At 47.3% G+C, this 20179-nt stretch overlaps 1 protein-coding gene across 1 annotated transcript in view; it reads left to right on the top strand.

The window, feature by feature from the left end:
* The window catches only part of TOX (thymocyte selection associated high mobility group box), a 526628-nt gene extending 521551 nt beyond the window's left edge, over window positions 1-5077 (top strand). The window contains exons 8-9 of the mRNA XM_069621094.1: window positions 228-379; window positions 3902-5077. Of these exons, the coding sequence (XP_069477195.1) occupies window positions 228-379; window positions 3902-3938 (189 nt within the window). The 3' untranslated portion in view covers window positions 3939-5077. The remainder of the gene's footprint in view (window positions 1-227; window positions 380-3901) is intronic.
* The last annotated feature ends 15102 nt before the right edge of the window (window positions 5078-20179 follow it).

The following is a 20179-nucleotide window of genomic DNA, read 5'->3' as shown; positions in this document are numbered from 1 at the left end:
TCATTTCTGTGAAGTCCACCTTATGGCCAAGGCTGCACAGAATGTCTTCTTCATGTGCATTTTAATGGCACAGGAAAAAGAAACGCTTAAACACCCATTTTGTTCCCAAATGTTTGTTTCCCCCGACTGCGGTTGTTCTTGCTCCAACTTTTTCTTATACATTGCTTTTACATGCTATGTTATGATATGGCTTTGCTTCTCTCATCGGACCTTGTTTGTCTTTTAAGGGATTTAACCTTCATTCAGAATACCAGAATCTCATCAACCCGACCTCTACAGCGGCACAGGTTGTTACTCAAGCAATGGAATATGTTCGCGCGGGCTGCCGAAACCCTCCAGCAGAGGCTGTGGACTGGAATAATGACTACTGCAGTAATGGGTAAGCTTTTCCCAATGCCAGTTTGTGTCCAAGTACATTTACGCACAACTGCCTTGCTTGTCTCCAATGCCGGACTTTGCAAATTGAGTGCCGGAAGGTCTACCAGGACTTTGCCAATCTCTGAAAATGAGAAATCTTTCTGAGAAATAGCCAGGCAGTTGTTTCTTTGAGGAGCTCGAATTCGAAATTTCAAAAGTTTCATTAAGATATGCAACAGTACCCTGAAAAGATCCAGTGCATATAAAGAATGGCAGTACTGTAACATCACCTTGGCATCCGAATCAAATGGCACACCATTTCTTACTCGCCAAGAATCTGTTATCACTAGCCAACGGCTAGTGGTGAATGCAAATTGTGTGCCCTGCATGTCTGTTAAACATTTTCCATGAGATGGGAAGAAAAGTCTATATGCATGTCTGTCAAATCATCTGTGTGTCAGTGTTCCCTTCACTTCTTCCATCCGGGAGAGATATTAATCCAGGTGTCCATGTAACCTGGGCATTGTCTGATCTTGCAACCGTACAGAACCTAATTGCCAAGGGATGCACTTCACCGGATTAATGATGGTTCTTCATAAGTGGGACTAGACTGGAGCAAAAGCTTGTCTGATGACTGCTTTGACAACTACCCCAAAACAATAGGAAGAATACAACTTCTGTAAGAAAGGCACATGAACTGAAAACATAAATCAGAAGCACAAAGGAGTGTGAGAGCCCCTCTACTGAGAACGAACATTGGTCAAATACCCTGTTCTATGGAATTTCTTCCTCTCAGGAGAGTCTACAACCATGTTTTAGCTCACTGCACCCTTCAGAGGAGAAATATCCATTTGCATATCAGCCTTTGTCCAACCCGCAATGGCAGTTCAGCACCGAAATGCTAGGCAAATCTCCTCTGAACAAGAGTACCATCAGCAACTCCAGACACGTGTTTCTGCCTAGTCAGTGCTCATCAGTGAGTTGAAGCAGAGCCTGTCTAAGACACAATGAGTCCACGTCTGGATTACCCTGTTACATGGGGTGAAACCCCAGGTTTTACAAAGTAGTGCATTACACCCCTACTGAGAACGAACATGGGTCAAATACTCTGTTCTATGGAATTTCTTCCACTCAGGACGGTCTACAACTAGGTTTTAGCTCACTGCATCCTTCACAGAGGAGAACTATCCATTTGCTTATCAGTCTTTCTCCCACCCACAAGGGCAGTCCAGCACCGAAATGCTAGGCCAATCTCCTGTGAACAGGAGTACAATCAGCATCCCCAGACACATTTCAGCCTCGTCGGGCCTTGCTCACAGGAGTACAATCCGCTTCCCCAGACACGTTTCAGCCTCGTCGGGCCTTGCTCACTGTGTCTTAGAGAGGCTCAGCTTCACCTCACTGATGACCACCGACTAGGCCGAAACACGTTTTCTGGGCTTGCTGATGGTGCTCTTGTTCGGAGGAGATTTTCCTAGCATTTCGGTGCTGGACTGCCCTTCTGGGTGGGACAAAGACTGATAAGCAAATGGAAACTGGGTATTTTACCCATGTTCTCAGTAGAGTGGCTCCCACACTCCTTTATAAATCAAGGTAGTAGCAACATCAGCCTGCAATGTTATGGTTGCTGATCTTAGAGTACATTTTGAAAACACTTGCCAATATCCATATGTACACTGCAGTGGAGGACATCAGAAAAACAAACTATTTAAAAATCCACATTAAACGTTGTCATGAAAGTGCCTATGTTTCCACTCACATTACTAAACAGATTCACGAGTTAGGGAAATCAATATACATCTAGCACGTCTCTGAAGGACCCACCTTCATGTTCCCCCTTTTCACGACCAGAACCTGGGTAATAAGTCGCATGCACACCACATGCCCACATTCATCCACCTGCTTGCTATGCATCGGTGCAGTATTCCTAGTGGGGTGGAGCGACACGCGATCCACCTGTAAAAGTCTTGTACTTTTGCGTTTTCTTGTGTTGAGGGAATTGCTAGTTCACCACCGGTGGGCAGACAACTACCCGCTCCTTTTGCCTATTGTAAATGATTTTGAATGATCTTCCTCTCCCTTCTCTGGCATGCATAGTTGTCTCTCTGGCGTCAATTCTATCTCCTGTTAATGTGATAGGTTAACCAAAGCGATATTTGATGATAGAGACATACACATGTCAGTTAAATGAGTTGCATTATGTTATTGCCTAATCACTGTACTGTGAGAGTACAGTAGAAAAGAACACATGATTAACCGCCATAGAATTGCTTAATACAATACAAGCTACAGTAACAGTTTTTGAGGACAGGATGGCAGCTGTGAACTGCAACTATATATGTATGTGTATGTGGTTTTGGTTTCTAAATTGTGTGAACTTGTCAAAAGGGCATAACTGAGCTCTTTGCAATTAAAGGCATATTATACAATAATCAGGTATTAAAGTTGAAACGTGGCATACATTTTAAAACGAGTGACAATAGTAGACAGAAGTCAGTGCATATTGGAGGTTCTGAGAACATTCTCATTTTTATTTCTACTTCAGAGCCAAGGGCTCTTGATATGCCATAAGTGCTAACGATTGGTTAAGCATAGAAACTGTTCCACCCAAAGCCTTCCTCGGAGGTGCCTTGATAAGAGGCCTGACTCAGGCTCGGTATTAGGGAACAGCCTGCACACCTCTCATAAAGGAGTGACCGGGGAATGTCCAGAGGGAATGGCGTGGATAGCCCCATCTTGCAATTGGTGACTGCTGGGTAATGGAAGTGTTAAAGCTTTGACGACAACCCCGCGGACAGTGGTGTTGATCAGCCCATAGTGATGAACGGTGCTTGGGCCCAACCTTGGATAGAAAAAGACAGGAAGAGCATTTATATGATGCAAAGAAATAGATGGCTGCGCATCGATTTTCCACTTGGAGACGTATTCTGAATGAGCCAGAAAACACAACAGCATCCACCTCTGTTGTTGGTTTCCACGCTACCGGATTTGCCTAATTTACTGTGTTGAGTGTAAACGGGTGAGAAATCCAAATGGATCTTTGCACTATGTAACAAATCCAAATGGATCTCTACCATGCACACATCCATACACAGAAATGGCCGCCACCATGAAAAACCATCGTGGCTGTCATTAACGCTGAATCTGACATGCTCTGCCTGCTGTTCTGGCAGGTACTAAAACAGCCGGAGAAGTCGATCAGAATCCTGCACCTCTGAGGGATCAGAATACTGACCCGAGCCTGCTGAGGGGCATGTGGATTCCCTGCGCAGTGCGCAGAGAGGGAAAACCTGCAGTGAGCTTTTCCTGTCTGGATTCCAGCTCCATAAGGGCACATTCATTCTGGAATGGCTGTGGGAAACCTCACAGAACGACTTAATTTGGTGGGTTTTCTTGCTTCAACCTCAGTCCGAAGGAGGCCATTGGTGCTTAAATAAGCCTCCTGTAAAATGATGGCTACGATTGTCTACCTGTAGTTGTAGGATCACTTTTGTGACAGTCTATTTCCTAACATCCATTTTTTTTCTTCTATTTTTACCAACAGGGCCATGCAACGAGACAAAGCCCTGTATCTGACCTGAAAAGCTACAGAAGAGCTAACGTCTCCTTTCCATCGAGGGAGGCAGGGAAGTCATCACAGCCTGCTTCAAGCAGTCGTGGCAGTTTCTGCATTTTATTAGAAATACCAGTTGCTAAGCACTTAGGACAATTTTGAGCTTGTGGGTCGACCACTCTGAAAAAAATAGTCTTGCTTCTTTCTTTTTTTCAGAGATCCTCTGCAGGACAATGTTTTTCTTATTCTCTGAAGAAAACTTGGACCATTCAGATTTTTTTTTTGCTGTGAAGTGCTGCGCTAGTAAAACTGCCTTAGCAACTATAGATGTCTTGGATAAAAGTCCTGGATTTTCCATTGGTTTTCATAATGGGTGTTTATATGAAACTACTAAAGACTTTTTAATGGCTTGATGTAGCACTCATAGCAAGTCTGTAAATAGCATCTATGTTCCACTCTCCTAGTGTATAAAACGTGAATGTTTTTTGTAGCTAAATTGTAATTTTAAACTGGCCATTCCAGTTTATTGATTTCATAAAAATGGTTCAAATTGGCAAACATTCACATTTTGACTTTGATTTCAAACACAGTTGACAAATAATTCTATATTTTCCAACTATTTGGGAAAATATGATGGTAAAATAATATTTGAATTAAAAAATGGAAAATCGGCGTGTGTCTCAGTGAGAAAAATAAAGTGTTGGCTAAGGGAGGACATAAAGCAAAAACACATTTATTTTGTACGGCATACAATTTGCTTTTTTGTATCAATTTTTGTGTAATGGTTAGTAAATGTCACTTAAGTCCTTTTCTGATAAAACAAAAAAAAAAAACTGCCAAATGCTTATCTGGTATTTTATTGGATGTGAGAAAACAGATTGGAAATGGCTAAATTATAACCTTGACATATGAATATGTATTATTGTTTCTTCATACTGTGTCTGTATTTAATCTTTTTTTATGGAACCTGTTGCGCCTATTTATGAAAAAATAAATATAGGTGTTTGTAAGTAACTTTGTTAGCATTTCAAACCTGTATGTTTCTTTGGCGTTTTTTACTTTTGTTGGCAAAATACAACTCACGTGCACATCTGCTGGGAAACCTGATGAATTATTTTTTAATGTGACATGAATAAAGATAAACCTGCTATTTTTGGCAGAAAATGACGTTGCTGGTGTTTTATTTTGCCCGTTTTCTTTTTCTTTGATTAAAAGTACAAATCGAAAATGGTAACCATGTTTACAGCCAATTGTTATTCTACAGCTACTAACAATAAAACGGCGAAAAAATCCAATTATATATCACCTATTTGTATTATTTATATTGGTAGATCGGTATTACACACGTTTAGAGAGGTATGGTCTATGATTAGCCAGGTAGTAGTAAGTTAATTTAATTATGCTTTTCTAGTTATTGTGTTGCAGTACTGACCAGTACAACTCGCTTGTCCCTTTACTTTTATCAGTCAAATGTCCTAAGGTTATTTAAGCTTTGTTTTGTCATACATAAATATGCATTTAATTTGATCATACTGTTACATAATACGTTTTTAGTTTAAAAAATACAACAGATCACATCTATTTTATGTTAAATTCAGCCTGAGCAACACCTAAGGACATAAACATCCCTCTTCACATTAATATCAAGCTGTTTTGTCCGAGGCGCACATAGAACGACGTTTGAAAGCATGAATCGGACACAATTCTGATGCTAGCTTGTAACCCCACATGTTACCAAGTTCCCTTAAAGGGTATTTATTTTATGTATTCATGTACAGGAGGAACAATGCTCTTTTGATCACAAAAGAACGTACAATAGATACGAAATCAGATCGAGAGGAAGCAGTGACTTTCTTACAATGGACTGAGTTTGAGGCACATTCTGACCAGGTTACAGAGGGGAGTAAATTGAACAGTCACCAGGTCTAATACATAAATAGACATACAATAGATAAAGATTTTTTAAGTACTGGTAGGCGGCAGAGCCAGCTGTAGTTGGGATGTGACCATGATGGGTGGAGTGCTAGATTGGAGGCAGAGGAAGTGAGGGACAGAGGCAGGTTAGAGGCGACGGTACACACACTTTTGGCGCCGCCATTTCACCGCGGGCCAGTTCGGCACGGCCAGTTCACCGCAGAGACTGATGTGGCGCGGCCAGTTGGGCGAGGGGCCTTCCTGGCTCGGGCGATTTGGCGCGAGGGATGTTTGGACGTGGCTCACATTGCAGCCACGTCTAAACTCCCTCACGCCAAATTCAAAAGCATCATTCTTTTCAAATGCAACACGTTGACAGGTACTGCGCCTGTTAACGTGTTGCATTTGAAAATAATTGTGGATGTTTAATTCATGGCTGCTTTTGTTGTTCGTCCTAGTTCCCAGCCAGTGTTAATTTTGTGCTTTCCAAATGGCAGGCAGGTTTGGTGCTTTGCTAAACGTGAAATGCACATGCAGAGAAGATGTAGTCTTTACACTTTTTTAACTTTGGTGTGTGCTCTTTACACCCACTGACAGTGTGTACGAAGCTAAATGATTTCCGAATCAGTTTGGTGCCCATTCCGTAATGCTTGCCGCAAGGTAAATGGTTCGGACCTCGCCCTCAAAATTGTAAACGAGGAAATTAAGTACGAGCAAGGAGCCCACTATTTTCCTTCCAGTCGCAGCGGTTTTGGTAAGCAAATTGTCTCATAAATCACTCAAAGTATGAATTGGGTGCACTGCATGGCTGCACAATGGCCTAAGCCACTTCGCTTTCAGATTATTTCGTAGCAGAATGCAGAACACTGAGTTGACACAAATACACTATTGCACTATTACACTATTACAGGCTATCCCCGTCTATTCCATAAACAGTTACATATGTCCGTATGTTTTCGTCGCGATACTGACATTATTTTTAAAAAATTAGTCTTCGCGCCAAAACAGACTGGCATCGCAACGTCCCGCGGCGAACTGGCCGCGGCAAACTGGGTGCGCCAAATCGGCCCACGCCGAACCGTCCGCACCAATACGTCCTTCTCCGAGAGGCGAGGGAAAAATGATAGCTAGTGGGCGGATGAGAGTTAGGGATAGAGGGTAACTCAGAGGCGAGGAGTTGGCCTTTAGTTTTGAACAAATCCGTGTGGACTGTTTATCGGATGTCCAGGGGAAGAGAATTCTATGCAAGTGGAGTAAGAAAAGAGAAGGAGCAGAAGCAAGAGGAAGCACAGTGAGGGCGAGGAGCCACAGGGCTTGTAGAGTTGAATAGAGGAAGATAAATACAGTGATGCCTTACCATAGATAGATTTGTGGACCAGGAGAAGAAATTTAAATCTGGCCATGTTTTACATCCTCAGCCATCCAGCCAGGTGGCGGCACTAGGAAGTAGGTGTGAAGTAAGGGAGTTCAAAGAGAGTCCTGGTAGCAAAGTTAATGTTCTTGTTGAGTGGAGAGGAGGCATAGTTGGGGAAACCAAAGAGGATGCTGGCACAGTAGTCCAGTTTAGGGAAGACCATAGTGGTTAAGAGATGATTGATGGTGTTAAACGAAGGAGGTGCCTGATGTCCCTAATATTTTGGAGATTGGGCGAGCTGCTGGTCCAGTTTTGGAGATGAAAGTAGAGAAGGTGTGAGAAGGGTCATAGATGATGCAGAGGTTTCTAGCTAAAGAAGAGTAAGGGAGAGTGTCGGATGGGAACTGGATAGGCAGAGCAAGAGATGGGAGAGAGAATTTTGGCAGGGAAGAAGAGCCCCTCTGTTTGGTAGAGTTTAACATCAGAGAGTACAAAGCCATCTAATATTTAATGGCAGTGAGACAGTTTGACATTTTGATAGTGGGATCAGAGAACAGTTCAGGAAACAAGATGATTTGGGTATCGTCCACATCCACAAAGAGTTGGTGCGAGAACCAAAATAAGGAGATTAGTGCCCCAAAAGCAGAGGTGTAGAGTGTAAAAAAGAGTGGTTACCAGGCGGAGCCTTTTGGAACACTGACAGTTACAGGAGTTGCTGCAGTAGACAGAAAATTGGTGAGGTCCAATCCAGGCCAGGGCTTGATCGCAAATCCCAAAAAGAAAGCATTAAGGAGATCAGAGTGATCAACAGTGTCAAAGGCAGCAGACAGGCCAAAGAGAATTAGGATGGAGGATAAATTGGAGTGCTTAGCAGAGACAATGTATTTAAAGACATTCGTGAGAGCAGTTTCCTTGGAGTAACAGGAGCGAAAACCTGCTTGTAGGGGGTCTCAAAGGTTGTGGATGTCTAAAATATTGATACACAATATTTTTGTGACAACATGTGTTGGTAGCAAAGCATGTTTTAGTCTTCTGCCATGTTTCAGCATATCCAAAATATTCAGGCATTTCTCAAAGCTGATTAAATCTGGTGATATCATTTGGCCTTCTTATTTAATAACCTGTTCAAATTTGAATGAAATCTGTGTAAAAAAGTAGACTCCTCTGTTTCAATAACTTGTGTAAGCCAGACACATTTTTTTTTTAAAGTGACCCCTGTGAATATTCATTGGTTTCTACGCAAAATCAGGGGTGATCTGTGAATTTTCAAAGGTCACTTGAAGTTCCCAAACACTTCACATAACCCAAGTGGGATTCCGAAGAAACATCATTTTATTAAATGAGTTAAATAATGAACACATTATTCATTCATAAAGAGTGCAACGCTAACCCTATTGGGCCTCTCAGTGCTGGAGAATGAACACAAGAATTCAATGATTTATAGAGGGCAAACACCAAATTAAAACACCAAGACCAAGTATAAAGCAATAGAAAATGTGCTTAAACAGACTTAGTGTGAGTAAGCGGTCCTGAGAGGCAGGTATGTTGCAGAAGAACCTAATCCAAAGGTTCAGACCATCTGTCGCAATCCGAGGCCACAAAATTGGAGAACAGTCAAGGAGAATAGCATTTGATCTCCATCTGGAGACATGTCATTCTTTCTCCAGGTGATGCTGCTTGTGGCATGAACTCCGTGTGTCAGCAGGCTTGAAGCTTGAGTTGCATGTGTGAAGAAAAGTAGACCCTTCAGTCGGATATGTAATACTGGGGTTCACTGATATCTTTTATGGTTGACAATAAAAACCCATGTAACCTTCTGCAGCTAGCAAGCACCTTGAACCATAAAAAACTCAAAGACTTCAATTGCCACTCACCGAGGGGCAGTGATTGCACCATAATGTTTCTAGACAGACACTGCAGCACGAAAACCCTTGCAGCTCAGGTGACGGCAGTCTGAACCACTCAACCACCTCCACTTTCATCACACTAACCACATCAGTTTCTGAAGATCTTTTCCATTGAGACAATGCTGGTTTCTCATGCATTCTCGTGGGGCTGTGCTGGGATTTCATACAACTAAAATTGGCTTCTGGTGCTCTGTGCTCCAGGCATGCTCCCTTTGTGACAGCCGGATGGTGGCAGGCTCCTTCCCTTTCTCTGTGTATGCAACCCCCTGTTTTCAAGTCTTGGTTGCTCAGCCATCCTTGGATCCATAAGGGGTGGGGCGACCCTGCCACGTCTGATAGCCACCCATTTTCTACCTTTTTGTGAGACCATGAGAACTGGCAAGGAGGACACGCCACCTGAATCAGGAACGCAAAACCAAATGTCTTTAAGACCTTGGTTCAGAAGTTTTAGAGGCAGAGGTAAACAAGGGAGCCATAAGCATGGTGTTCCGAGAGAAAGCAAAGCACTGCTCTATTTTCCCACTAAGTGGCTCCTTATCTCCTCCTCTTTCCTCAAAGTCCTCTGTAAGGTCCCTCTTGAGGTGTCATGAAATACTTAGTTTACTATTTAGGATAATATCCTGATCCAAATCAGCATGAGCGAAATGAAACAAAGATACCATGAAGCCCTGGTTTGATAAGGATGCGCAGACTCTGGTGCTACAGAGGGTAGTGCCACTTTTCACGTTGCTAAGCCCCACCGGTTGACTTGTCATGCTACCACTTCCCTACCTGTAACATGTTCTCTTAGCCCATTACTAAGCCTGCAACATGTCTGGAATCGCACCAATTTTGTCTTGTAGCCCATCTCTAATCTTTCAATATGTCCCTAGCACACCTGAATTTCTAGCCTAGTGCTTTACCTTCAACACAGATGGAAACATACCAATTTTGACTTTCTTGCTGTTGCTAATCCTGTAAAATGTATGCAAAACAGACGGAAAAATACCAATTTTGACTTTACTTTTTTGCGAATCCTGTAACATGCCTGAAATGTATCTTACCTTGTGTCTCAGCATGCCATTTATGTTTGCTTACTTACCTGAAGTAGCCCCCGCTACCATGAGGTGAGGCTTTGCCAGAATGTGAACTTATACTTATTTTGTCACTCATGTTTGCTTAAATACCTGAAGTAATCGTGCCATGAGTCCAGGCTTTTCAGCAGTGTGTTTTCAAGATATTCCCTCGGGCTTGTGACCAATTTTCTTGGACTTGTACCTTGAACTATGCTACGGCACTGTAACTAGCACCTAGATGCCCCAGTGTGTTGTGTTTTGCTATAAATGTGAAATAAAATGAAAATAAAATTCTTTGTAGACTGGTTGAGCTGGAAAGGGGAGGTGCAGGATGGCTCTAAGATGAAGCCCACCCTCTCGCCGCCTTTGAAAAAGAGCAGGCCACTCCTGGAGATGTGTGGCTTGCTTCCTACCAGTGTCTGCCTTCAGCGGGGATCACCAATGTGTGTGTGTGTCCTTTGTTAGCAGTAGGGTGGCTGCGTTCCAGCAGACTCCCAGGTATAAGGGAAGGGAAGAGAAGGGATGGTGGCTCATGTGGGGGTTGTTTGTGGTTGGTTGTTTCCTCATATGCATGAAGTGAACGTGGTGGGAGACGTAACACCTCTAGGGAAGTGCACTGTTTTTAAAGCCTTAGCAGAGAGGCGGAAAACAGAGCAATGCAGCATTTTCTTAAGAAAATATTCCTCCTGACTCGCAGTAGACCTAGTGGAATGACTATCGTTTGCTAGGTCTAGCATGCAAAGTGCAAAAGTCTTCTGCTGCTTATCGTAGGTAGACAGTGAAGATAGCAGTTCATTTTCTTGCACATTAGACAGGAGTCTTATCTTTACTGTGTACATACTATATGTGCACATTCAAGAAATAATTCATTTGCCAACTAGATGCTCTAGTCATAGTTGAAAGAAGTCAGTTGACAAAGGCTTCTCTGGCCAGAAGTAAAAAAAAAATATGTGCTGCCATACATGTGGGCCGGTGCTCCACAGCAGATGTTTGGCATGTTTTCAAAAGGCTGCACTGGTGCCTGGTCTGAACTTACGTTCCACAGTACTCAAATGTTGGAGTAATACCAATTAATAAAAACCTCCCATACATTCAGTTGGGTTTCAGTTTGGCTAATAAAGTTCTTCCATGCTAAAACATGCACCCTCAACCAAAAGAATAAAAGAATAGCCTATTTCTCCAGCATGGGGTCTGGCATGGATTCACATGCTCATGAATATTCCCCGTCGTCAGGCTGGGAATCCTCGGTAAAGAAAAAACCAGTATCAGTTTCGTTTCTGATCTGTCTTTCGTAGTAATAACCAATCACTGGTCTCTGCGTCATACTGACCACAGCCAATGACTGCCCTCTACCTAAGCACCGCCTCTGGCAGCCATCTTCAGATTTTTACCGCACGTTCATGTGTTGGGATCCTCGTGCTATTGCTCTCGAGCGTTAGTGCTTTTTTTTCGCGCTTTTTCACAAAAAACTTCAATTCTTTCGGTCAAAAGAGCCTCAAGCTCCACCGATCCTACATCCGATCAACGGGGACCCGTGTCGGATTCGTCTGTGCCCCTCAAGGGTGAAGATTTCGTCGAGCTACACTTCGGAGGACTCCAGAAGCTTCTCAGGCCCGGTCTCGGAGATGGCCCAGGAGAAGGGAAGCTCGACGCCCGGAAAGCTGTTCAGGGTCTGCCCTGGATGCCAGCTGCAGAACGTCTTTAAGGAAGACGAACACTCTTTCTGCCTTTACTGCCTTCATGAGGACAAAACGCACGTGGAGAAGGATTGTGCGTTTTGCGGCAACATGTCGGAACGGACCATGAAGGGCCGTCATCAACGTCTCGCCAACTGGCTGGAGGGTAAGAGCCCGTCTGGCGAGAAGAAGAAGAAACCCGAGCGGTCGTCTAAGACCTTTGAGGGCGCCCCGGCGACGGGGGCCCAACATAAGGCCAAGCACCGCGAGTCCGCTGGCACCGGGAGCGCCGAACGGTCGGGCTCTACGGGCGCCAGGCAGGGCGCACCCTCCCCGGCACCATCAACCACGAGCCAACGCTCTGGGTCGGGTAAGAGGAAGGCCGAGCACCCGGCGAAGCTCCTGGAGAGGCCCCGGTCGAGCTCTAAGGCAGAGGAGGAGCGTGGCAGTGCCCCCTCCCTCAAGGATAAGGCGGTGAGCGCACCTAAGGTGGTGAAGGCCTTGATCCATCCGACCAAGCCCTCTATCGAAACGGTCGCGGCGGCCCTGGCTCAGCCTGTGGAGGCTGCGCCAGTGGTGGCGACATCAGGGCCCAGAATCTCCCTGCCTCCTCGGAGGGAGTCTTCTTTTGTGCCCATCGATAGGACCCCCGTGAAACCCTCCGTGGGGAAGAAGAAGGGGGGGCAGGGCGTCGTCGTAGATTCGGCCTCAACCTCAGAAGAGGAGCTGATCGAGGTCTTAAGCCACGGCCTAGGCGTGGAACAAGGCCAGCCCGTCGGAATGGACCCCGACGCGGGTGACGACGACGACATCGTCGAGGATACCGACGGGGCCCCTGCTCGCCCGTCGGATTCCCCTCTGCCAGCGCCGCAAGACAACTCGGCGGCCATTTTGTTGGCCATACAGTCCTTATGCACCGAGATAAGGACGAGGCTACCATTACCGACGGAAGAACCTCTCCCGTCGGGGGATCCAGAACCGGGACCTTCTGGTGTTCCCCCTACCAAGAAAAGAAGGATCCATCCTCCACCTCCTTTTCAACCGTCGCGCCCCGTCCAGCCCTCCTCCCCGTCCACCCGAGGGGATGATACGGGGACTGACACGGCAGCGACGGGTACGGACGACGAGGCATACGACGAGGATTTTCCGTCGTCGCCCCCCACCAGGGCTTCTCCGCCCGACGAGATCGGATCTTTCCACTCCATGATCTCCAGGGCTTCCGAGCTTTTCCAACTCTGCCCTGAGGAGAAGGAAAAGGAAGGCTTCCTTTATCAGCGGCGCGAGGCCAAGAGGAAGACGGTCCTCGCAGTGCCTCTGTTGGACGACATTTGGGATGAGGGCCTTTCCCTCCTCAAGAACCCTTCCACTACGCCAGCTAGAAGAGACCGGTACGAGAAAAAGTACCGGGTCCCGGACACGGCCCCCCTATGCCTCCGGGCGCAGCCTACCCCTGACTCCGTCGTCTCCGCGGCAGCCAGGAAGAAAGCGGGGGGGGGGTGCGGCCTCCACATCGACTTCCCCGCCGGACGGCGAGGGAAAGAAATTGGATGCTATGGGACGTAGAGTCATCTCGTCGGCAGCGACGACGATTAAAGCGGCCAACGCCTTGGCTATCGTGGCCCGCTACGACAGGGAGCTCTGGTACAAGATAGCTCCCCTGCTGGATTTTCTGCCGGACGACAAGAGGGCGGAGGCCCTTGAGATCCTCCAGGAAGGTGAAGTGGCTTCGGACCACGCCATCACCGTGGCGACGGACATCGCCGACACTGGGTTCCGCCAGCTGGGCAAAGGCGTTTGCCTTCGACGTCGTGGATGGCTCAAAGCTACGGACTTTCGGCAGGATGTCCAGACCAGAGTCCTGGACATGCCCTTCGACGGGAACAACCTGTTTGGGAAGACAGTGGACGATTCCCTTCAGGCCATCAAGGCGGATACTGAGACGGCCCGGGCCCTTGGAGTCCTGCAGCAACGACGGACGCCCTTTCGGAGCGGCGGAGGCAAGGGCGCCTCCAAAGGTTCCGGCGGCGGTTTCGCTTCCTACCGTCAAGCGGCCCGCTCGTCGTCGCAAGAGGCCTACAGAGGACGAGGCAAGTCTAGCGGACCCCGCCGTCGTCGCCAAGGAGGTCAAGGCGGCAAGGCCGCGTCCAAGCAGGATTGAACCGGCCGTGGGGTCGGGCCCCCATCGAAGCACCCCGGTGGGAGGCCGGCTGGCGGGCTTCGTCAGCGTGTGGGAGTCCATCTCCACCGACCGTTGGGTGCTGGACGCCCTGGCCCGGGGCCACGCGCTCGAGTTTCAAAGAAGGTGCCCGCGCGTCCCCCCCCGTGGCCAGGAAAGAACTTCACGTCCCTCAACTTCTCCTGGAGGTAAAGGCGATGCTCAGAAAGGGCGCCATCGAACTCGTCCCAAAGAGGCTTCGGGGCTCCGGAGTCTACTCGCGATACTTCCTCGTGAAGAAGAAGACGGGAGGATGGCGCCCCGTCCTGGACCTGCGACGGCTGAACAAGTTCATCAAGGCGCAGAAGTTCCGGATGGTCACCCTCCAGCACGTCCTGGGTCAACTGGAGGAAGGAGACTTCCTATCGTCGTTGGATTTGGAGGATGCCTACTTCCACATTCCCATCCTAAAGGGGCACCGAAAATTCCTCAGGTTCGTGGTCCAAGGGCGTCATTACCAGTTCAAAGCCCTTCCCTTCGGACTACGGTCGGCACCCAGGGTATTCACCAAGTGCCTCGCACCGGTGGCCGCGCAGCTGCGCCGCGAGGGGATTCACGTCTACCCCTACCTGGACGACTGGCTCATCCGCGCCAAGACGAAGGAGCTCGCCGTGGTCCACACGGCAAGGACCGTCCAACTCCTCACAGACCTGGGATTCTCCGTGAACTACGCCAAATCCCACCTGGTGCCCGCGCAAGTCGCACTGTTTCTGGGAGCGAGGCTCGACACAGTGTCCCTTCTGGCCTCCCCGTCGGAGGAGAGGACCAGGACCATCTTGGGCAAGGTGCAACGGATGTTGGTGGCCGACGCGGCCAAAGTGAGATCCATCAAGCCCCTCCTCGGGATGATGTCTTCCTGCATCTACCTCATTCCCATGTGCAGGCTCCGGATGCGCCCGTTGCAAGAATTCCTGGATGCGCGCTGGATCCAGACGACGGGCAGCTTCGAGGAAAGGATCAAGCTCGACGAGAGTTCCGACGAGCGATACGGTGGTGGGGCACCCGCGCGCATCTGACGGCGGGCATGGACTTCCAGACCCCAGCCCACCAGGAGACTGTGACCACGGATGCCTCCCTGGAAGGGTGGGGAGCGCACACCGAAAATCTGCACGCGAGGGGACTCTGGCTCCCGACGGAGAAGTCCCTGCATATCAACGTCCTGGAGCTCCGTGCAGTGTTTTGGGCCCTCAGGTCCTTCCTTCCGTCCCTCAAGGGCAAGGTGGTGAGGATCTTCACCGACAACACCACCACCACCATGTTTTACATCAGGAAACAGGGCGGAACCAGGTCCCCAGCGCTGTCCAAGGAGGCGCAGGACCTGTGGCATTGGGCCGTCGCCCAAGGGATTTTTCTGGTGCCGTTTCATCTGGCAGGGATAAAAAACACCATCGCCGACTCACTCAGCAGGGAGCTGCGCTCGTGCCACGAGTGGGAACTACGGCAGGATCTGGTGGATCGCCTCTTCCGACGGTGGGGCACACCCCAGATCGACCTGTTCGCGACGGCGACGAACACCAAGTGCCGGAGGTTCGCCAGCAGGTTTCCCCAGACGAGGAGCATGGGCGATGCTTTCTCGTTCCCCTGGGAGGGCCTGTTCCTCTACGTGTTCCCTCCCTTGCCTCTGCTAATCCGGCTCGTCAACCAGCTCAAGAGGTCACGGTGCAGGATGATCCTCGTCGCACCTGCGTGGCCGAGGCAGATATGGTTCCCGGACCTTCTGGACTTGTCAGCGTCCCCGCCGATCAAGCTGCCGGCGGACGCGGATCTACTCTCCAGGGAAGGAGGCGCCATCCTCCACCACGACCCAAAGTCGCTGAACTTGCAGGCCTGGCTCCTGCAGCGCTAGAGTTTGGAGGATACGACATACCGGCCGATTGCAGAGAGGTTCTTGCAAAGGCCAGGGCGTCCTCGACTCTTAAATGCTACGGACACAAATGGAAGAGGTTCTCTGTCTGGTGCCACGCACAGAAGATTAACCCTCTACGGATTACGGCTCCCCAAGTACTGCCGTACCTGCTGACGCTGGCCAAAGCTGGTTTGGCACACGCGTCCATCAAGATTCATCTTGCTGCGATCTCCCGATACACCAGAACCACAGGGCGGACGTCCTTGTGGTCTCATCGTCTGGTGAAAGAGTTCATGAAGGGACTGTTCAGATCGTTCCCGCCGGTGAAGGCTCCGGCCCCGGCGTGGGAGCTCAACGTGGTGCTGACCAAGCTCATGGGACCTCCGTTCGAGCCTCTGCACTCGGCCCCGTTGAAGTTTCTATCGTGGAAAACAGCTTTTCTTGTGGCCATCACCTCCGCACGACGAGTGGGAGAGATCCAGGCCCTTTCCTGCAAGGCCCCGTACTTGACTTTCCACGACACGAGGGTAGTGCTCAGGACGCACCCCTCCTTCATGCCCAAGGTACCGTCGGACTTCCATCTCAACGAACCCTTGGTGTTACCTGTGTTCTTCCCGTCGCCTTCGTCGCCGGCTGAGAGGACTTTGCACTCGCTGGATGTAGCTAGAGCGCTGAAGTTCTACGTGGACCGCACGAAGGGGTTTCGGAAGACGTCACAACTCTTTGTGAACTTTGGACCTGTCAATCAGGGGAAGGCTCTCTCGAAGGCTTCCATCTCCAGATGGCTCTCCGGCTGTATCATGTACTGTCACTGGTTGGCAAACCGACCGCTGCCTGGCCGTCCGAGAGCCCATTCCACCAGAGCGATCGCAGCTACCACGGCGTTCCTATCTGGTGTGCCCCTGCTGGACATATGCAGGGCTGCTACGTGGAGGTCGACGCACACCTTCACGAAATTCTACTGCGTCGACCGGGATTCCAGGGAGGAGTCCAGGGTCGGCCAAGCAGTGCTGCGCAACCTGTTCGCCTGAGGTGAGCCTGGTGAGGAGGTAAGATGCTTAATGTTGAGTTGATGTGATGCTTAATGTTGAGCCTTTGCCACCTCCCGTGGTTGTGCATGTGTGTACTGCTATGTATTCTTTATTCATGAGCATGTGAATCCATGCCAGACCCCATGCTGGAGAAGGAACAAGTTACTTACCTGTAACTGTTGTTCTCCAGCATGGGTCTGGCATGGATTCACATGCGAACCCTCCCGCCTACCCCTCTGCGGCTCTTCACTTGGTCATACTGCCACTTCACGTGCTTCCAAATCTGAAGATGGCTGCCAGAGGCGGTGCTTAGGTAGAGGGCAATCATTGGCTGTGGTCAGTATGACGCAGAGACCAGTGATTGGTTATTACTACGAAAGACAGATCAGAAACGAAACTGATACTGGTTTTTTCTTTACCGAGGATTCCCAGCCTGACGACGGGGAATATTCATGAGCATGTGAATCCATGCCAGACCCATGCTGGAGAACAACAGTTACAGGTAAGTAACTTGTTCCTTCCGATGTATTGTATTTGTGCAGGCAGAGAGGCACCGCAAATTTCAATTTCCAGCTAACGCTCTGAGAAATGCATTTGTGCAAATGTGAAACCAAAATTCTTTCGAAAAGTTATCGTACAATGCCGTCACGTTGTGAAAATGGCTCCTGTTTTTTTTGTCATCAGGTAAACTATGTTTGGCCAATACGGAAATATAACCATGATCTACCTCATTTGTACATTTGAATATGTGCCATTTACTTTGAGTCAAAGTTTCAAAATTGGTTGTGCTCCATTAGAAGAGAATGGCTTGAAAATTAAGCCCCTAATTATGCCTCTATAATGATGCAAATACCTTTCACAATCAACAATTTTGAAACAGGAGTGTAGAAAGATAGGCATGTCTATCAATCAATATAAACTGAAAAGCCACTTTGGAATGTTTTTTTTAGTGATATTGAGCACAAATGAGTTAATTTACAATGCTCAGGACATTTTCTAAAACACATTATGTTCATGGCATCTTAAAGGTGGACCGATTGAAAGGTCCCACTGGTTATAAAGAGAGCGATTGGATCTATAGCAATCTTTTCAATAAGAATATCCTTGATCCTTGGTGATCCCGGTCTTTAAATACATGTGTAGAGAAGTCTCCACTGAATAAAGATGCTAACTTCTTTTGTAGACCGAATATGGGCGGTGGTCTGGGCACAGCAGTTTGAGAAAAAGCACACATGCAAGCAAACCGTGTCCTATTTGCAGAAATAAAGTGTCAGGATTAGGAAACATACAGATGCTAATAATATCAACTGGGGATAGGAGTTTGATATGCCAATGCAATAGGAGCTGTGTTTTTTTTATAAAAGTAGGCACATTAATAAGCTGCAATTGTGGCTTAAACCAACTTTAAATGGAGCCAGCACTGAGTTCTTTCAACTCACATAGACTCCCAACCCCCAGCATTCAGGATGGGAGGACTGATAATTTACTTTCCCAAGCTAATAGACTCTATGAAGCCTGGCAATTTCAGATACAGATCCTCCTGCAAAGAGGCGAAGCAAACCAGACTGCGTAATAAAGTTTAAGTGTTGAATATTATTACTTGCCCTGTGTGTATGTTAGGGGTGAACATTTTTTTAAAAGAAGTTCATTTCGGATGAATCTGTCGTCCGGCTCAGTGCAAATCTTTTAACACCATCTCACAGGCCTTCCTGAATGAAGGAAATTAAGACTCGACAGGGCTACAGGTCTGGAAACATCCCAATAGGAGACAGAAGTAACACCATACAAAAGCATGTATCATCAGCTAGGCCCTGAGCCATAAACACCATATGAGCCAGGCCTGAGTCAACAAGAGCAGATTTCCAGCCCTGACTCAATAGAATATTACCATGTTCATAGTTTCTAGGCAGAAAAGCTGCAGTTTTAATGCAAAATGTTTGAAGGAAAATGCCCTTTATATGCACATTCAATTGGTTATATTGCCGGTATCTCTGGAACCGAACCTTTTGGATAACTCATTTAAGTGTTGAAACGGTCAGATGACAATCCTCTATTCGATGGACCAACACAATATTATCAATGTAGTTTTAATATGCATATTAGTTTGTTGCATAGAAATTACACACAATGGTGTGGCATGTAGCCTTGAGTTTGCATTGTCAAGCCCATTATGTTGAGATGGAAAAATTATTTGTACAGAGGCATCAATATATTACAAGACAACATCTGTAAGTAATTTATTCTTTGTGCTATTATGATGAAAGTTACATCATTGGATTCACGCCCGCAAGAGGATTCTGGTCAGCAAATTAGGAAAGTGGTCAAATGTTCAGAATTCATATAAGAAAAGGCAAATTGTATTCAAGAAATCCCTGAGATGACATCACATGGGAGGGAAAATGGGTTTAGAAGTTACTCCCATCAGACTGCCCCTTCATTATTATGCCCAATGAATGCAGAGGGGTATGTCTACTGTGATGTCACCTTGGCAACATTGTCCAATCATATATATTGACCATTTAGATTGGAGAAGGTACACATACCTCAAAAGGTGGTGTTACTGTTCTATGTAAGATTCAACACACATTCACTCAGAATAAACAAAAGGAAAGGACGGAAACTGAGAGTGAGACACTGACAGACCCACTCGCTCACTCATTGACTGATGGGGGAGGAGGAGAGAAAGGAAGATTGATAACATCCAGAATGAAATGCAATATATGATCTCGCCTTGCACCCATCTTTATGGATTATCATCAGAGCCCTGAAAATAAGCATTGAAGGAGTCTCAGGCCTCCTTCAGTGGAAGAGAAAGCAGACAGGTTGTGGAGAAAAGCTGATCCTATCTTACTGGCTGAAGCCCACCTGTTCCTCGAAGGGCGGGGGGGAATTGAAGCAGTCATTAAGAGGGGGTGCCCACCTCTGTTATTCAACTAAAAGAAATCTGGATGCGAGTAAAACGGATGTCATATTGTGGGGAGTGATTTTATAAAGGAAATGCAATTAAATCCTGGCCCCTATTGTTTGTTAGTACTGAGGGGTGGGGATAAATACATTGATTGTGCATCCTGTGAAGTTAGAGAACATTTCAGACGTATACGTGCTTTTAGAAAATAGATATATTGATAGATTAGGTCCCATGATGTGTGTACAGTAGGATTCACCTGACCATTTTTTCTGGCAATGATGTCTAGCCCAGAAGAACTGTTAACCGTGGTCGAAAAGGTCATTTTACTGTGTGCATACCTAGAAAAAAGTTAATTGAAATCAT

Source organism: Ambystoma mexicanum, chromosome 5q, assembly GCF_040938575.1.
Source record: "Ambystoma mexicanum isolate Mex_15411 chromosome 5q, UKY_AmexF1_1, whole genome shotgun sequence".
Classification (NCBI taxonomy): domain Eukaryota; kingdom Metazoa; phylum Chordata; class Amphibia; order Caudata; family Ambystomatidae; genus Ambystoma; species Ambystoma mexicanum.
This window is presented reverse-complemented; position numbering and strand designations above follow the sequence as displayed.